We start from the raw sequence: 4,552 nt of genomic DNA on the forward strand, positions 1-4,552 counted from the left end.
ACCAACCTTATTTTCCATACATACAAATGACCAACCTAATGCTAATATCATTTGTATGCCGATGACCAACAAATATAAATATATATATATATATCTACAAGGATGACGAAGTACCGGAAGATGACAAAGTGTCATGAGTATTTAATAACAGTTAAAAAGAGGTAACGTATATACAAATGTGTAAGAAAAAGTTTAACAAGTGAAATCATACGTTACAAAGTGGGCAAAAAAATAAAATGAATTAAAAAAAAAATTATAAAAATTACTTTTTTAATAAATTAACTATTAAACTTAAACTTTACTTATATTTTGCCTCTATCAATTATTATGGTTACATATATTTTCTTTCTCTCAAATTTATTTTTCTTTCCATTTATTAATTTATTTTTATTTCAATTTTTAAATTATTAATATTTATTTCCTTAATTATGTTATTTCACCTACTTGTTCAATTACCTATGTATACATTTTAGTTTCCACTTCTCTCATCACATCATTTTATTAATGCCATTCTGTAAAATTATTCACTTTATGTCATTCTGTTTATATTTTCTTTCTTCTTTTTTATTTTTTATACTTATGGTTGTTATCCTGTTCTGTTCTTAGACCTGATGAAGGCTAGAAACTCTAGCCGAAACATTGCCACAATTAAATAAGTTACATTAACTTATTTGTATTTCATTGTGACCGCACCCCCCACCATCTTCTCCTCGTACAAGTCATCCACAGTCAACTATTTCTCATAATTATTATGATTTTAATATTTCAAAGAGGTAGTCAAAAATGTTTAAACCATCAAGTGAAATCTTCATTATGATTGAAGTAATATTTATTCAAGAATTTCAGAAAGAAGTATAAAAAAGAAAATATGGCAGAGCCACAAGTAAAGAACAATATAAGTGGTATGCTAATAGACATAAGACTGTTTAGCAAGAATATTTAGCATTCAGTAGATTTCAGAAACAATTCTTAAAAACAAAAACATTTTCTGTGTTTTTTCATTAATTTAGCCTAGGCTGATATGGTTCTTAAGAGATATCCCACAGAAATAAGAATAGAAACTGTCTCTCTCAATATAGCAAGGAAAGCAGATGACATTATAATATTCAGTAAAGATGATAGGGACCAGAAATATAGTCTAAGAGTATTGCAAAGAGATTTAAGAGTGCAAATAAGAATTGGTGTAGACAAATTAAACATTTTTACCATAGAACATAAAAGCAAATATGATGAGCCATGAACAGTAGTATTAACCGTGAGTAGGTGGAAAAATACATAGTTACTCATCTCAACAAAGTTAGCATTAAAGGGAAAAAAATAGGTGAAAGAGTTTGGGCAGGTAACAGTTTCTAATCATATATAACAAAAAAAAAAATACAATAAAGCAAAGAGAAGTGTCCTCAACACGAAGTCATATTAAAATTCAGCTTTTCCCCCAATTTATAAACCCAGGCTAACATAGCAGACAGGCATTAACTTTGAACATTAATGAGATATTAAAGTAAAATTGAAAATAAAACTACCAAGAATCAATAAGGAACATTACTCAATTGAACCTACAAATGCAACCTGTGTTCTATAAGTAGAATGGTAGCTGAGATGGATTGGACATGTGGCCAAGATGGACAAGATTTGTTAATTTTGACTAATAACATGAAGATGAGAACCGAGTTAAGAGAATAAGGCCTAAGTGGCATGCCATGGTCATAGAAAAAAATAGAAGAATGGTATTATAGAGACCTATTTACAATCTAGGACTGGATTGGCAGAAGAGGCAATAAATGGTTATGGATAGCTCTGACCATGGTTATGTAGACTATGACATACAATAACAACAGCTAAAAGAAGACAGTTTAATTAAGAAGATATTGCAAAGAACATAAAAGTAACCATTGAGAAATATATATATATATATATATACATACACACACACACACACATACACCACGTGTGTGTGTATTAAGTCTAAATTATGAGAAACAAAATATTTTTTAGTACCTGATCGTCTCTGTAGGCATTAGAAGTCCAAATTATTTTGCACTGTGATTCAGTTTGTAATGAAGTTTGTTCAGTCCCAGAGACATCAGAACCGATCATTCTAAATGAAAAATAAACTTTATAGTTCAAGATCAAAATTATATAATTAATTTCTAAATCATGATTTAAAGGTTTTTGAATGCTAATATCATAACAATTTGTGTAATATTGAATTTTCATTATCATTATTACTTCAAAACAAAGTAGTGCTACTTTCTGTACCAAAACACCTTATTAGTGTTTGTACAATTAGAGTAGGAATAAGTGCCTGAATCATCCAGTTTAACTGTACCAAAAGTGACAATAAGAGTAATGCAATGAGATAAAAGTAGATGAGCAAAAGATATGAGATAAAAGAGTATGAATAGACGCAAGAGTTTATGGTAGATTTGATACTTTCTCACATACATTCAAGCCACAGTTTCAATATAGATATCAGAAATTTCTCATACATAGCTGAAAATGCAACCTCACATTACTAAGGTGTGGATGTACTGTAAGTCAGAAACCACGCAAATATATAATTTGCACAACACCGACTTAATGATGAACATTTAACACAATAAATATGCAACTCCAGAAAGATAAGTAGAAAAATGTTATTACTTTAGAAAGTATTAGTATGAATACTATGAAAAAATCCACTCAAACCAATGAAATAGTAATCCAGGATGGAAAAAACCTAACAAGTTTAATTTTAAATAAATCGTAACCTCAATAAACTGAAGATCATACAAAATGCTAATGAAAAAACTATTTGACAATGCTCAAGACGAATAATTTCTACATCACATAGCATAGTTGGGCATTGGAGGAAAATAATTGATGAAGTCAGATTGTAAATCTGAGTTCTTAATGTCCTCAAATCAGATTTACAACTGAAATATTATAGGTAATTAGCAAAGAAAAAATTATCATAGACTTTCTATCTTCCACAGATAACTAAAAATCACTACTAGTTCGATTTGATTTATCAAAGACCTTTGATTTAGTTTATTATAATATCCTCATCTCCAAACTCTTAGGCCACGTATTCACTTGAACAAACAAACCAAATGTACACCACCGAAAGAGAAGAAACTTTGTAATGGGGTTGCCTTGCACCGAATGAGCTGACTGTTTCCTCTTCTGTCAATCCATTCTAGTAGGCGCCTAATTTATCTATTTCGTGCAAAGTTATTTACTCTTTTACTTGATTTAAATTCGTGATTTAAATTTCACTTGTTTATCCACTTCTTTTAACCTTAAGTTTTAAATCAAATGAAATCATCTCAGAATGATTACCTTACCCCCCAGGGGTATTACCGCAATTATCCTATATTGTGGATCCCCAGGGATAAATGTTATTATAATTAAAAATATGAGATGCATGGGAACAAATATCTACCCAGAGTTGGGCAAATATTATTCGAATAACGAGAGACGAATACTTTTTTATTCATGAATTTTCTACTCGAATAATCAATTATTCGTACAAAAACGTATGATCAACCATCCGAATCCTTTATTGTTCGTCATTATTTGACACGAATAATCAATTATTCGTATAAAACATATGATTAACCATCCGATAATTTTTTTATTCATCATTATTTTACACGAATAATCAATTATTCGGGAAAAACAATTGGAATAACCATTTGAATACTTTTATATTCGTCCATTTTACAGAAAAAAATAAATTATTAACCATCCGAATGCGTTTGTATTTGTATAAATACGACAATTTTTGTCTTACAGCTATACATAGATATATTTTATGATCGCGTATAGATTGATTTTAACTTTTCTGATTTCTAACATATAAGGGTCCATTTTTATGTTTCAATATATGCCAAAAATGAAAATGCTATTGATTTTATGATCGAGTATAGATTTAATTATCGGGTTTCGATTTATTTTAACTTTCTTGATCCCGAACATGTTAAGGGGCCTCTACATGTTGGCCGAGCCATGGCGAACTCAGACATACGCGAGCATGTGGATGGGTGGCTTGGCTTGGTTGGCCTAGGCTCGTTGCCGAGCCGTCGAGAGTCAGTTTTTTGGCCACAGATCAAAGGGGTTCGTGAGAGCGCTCGTGTAGCATCTACACCATTGTTCTTTGTCTAGTTGCAACTGAGAGCTGTTAAGAGGTTAAAGGTCTTTGTTGGTACTTTTTATAATAAGTTTTATATTTAATCTTATTTAATTTCCTTTCATTTTCTTTTTTTGTAATAAAAATAATACAATCCAAGTGCAATGGCTGAAACCACTAGTACGTCCGCCATGTTGCCTCTCTGAATAACACTGACATGTGGATGGTCTGCTCTTTGTTTGCCGAGCATTTGTACGAGCCTCCGATCCGTGGCGAGCGGCCAACATTTGGATCCATCTTTAGGGTCACTTTATATGTTTTGAGATATGTAGAATATACAAGTATAGGGTCTTTTTTTAAGCCCGATAGAACTTGAAATTGTAAAAAATAACACAAAAAATTAAATTGTAATCAAAATTTTTTTTTTATTCGAAAGATCAA

The 4,552-nt window shown here is 30.6% G+C and overlaps 1 protein-coding gene across 1 annotated transcript in view; it reads right to left on the minus strand.

Moving 5' to 3' along the window:
- Positions 1-4,552, minus strand: part of Tmem131 (Transmembrane protein 131) — a gene marked incomplete at its 5' end in the record, with an annotated part of 83,144 nt that overhangs the window by 29,177 nt on the left and 49,415 nt on the right. Inside the window, 1 exon segment of the mRNA XM_067049771.1 lies at positions 1,999-2,098. Coding sequence (XP_066905872.1) covers positions 1,999-2,098 — 100 coding nt within the window.

Source organism: Halyomorpha halys, unplaced genomic scaffold (genome assembly GCF_000696795.3).
Source record: "Halyomorpha halys isolate HHAL.00 unplaced genomic scaffold, Hhal_1.1 Scaffold1312.1, whole genome shotgun sequence".
Classification (NCBI taxonomy): domain Eukaryota; kingdom Metazoa; phylum Arthropoda; class Insecta; order Hemiptera; family Pentatomidae; genus Halyomorpha; species Halyomorpha halys.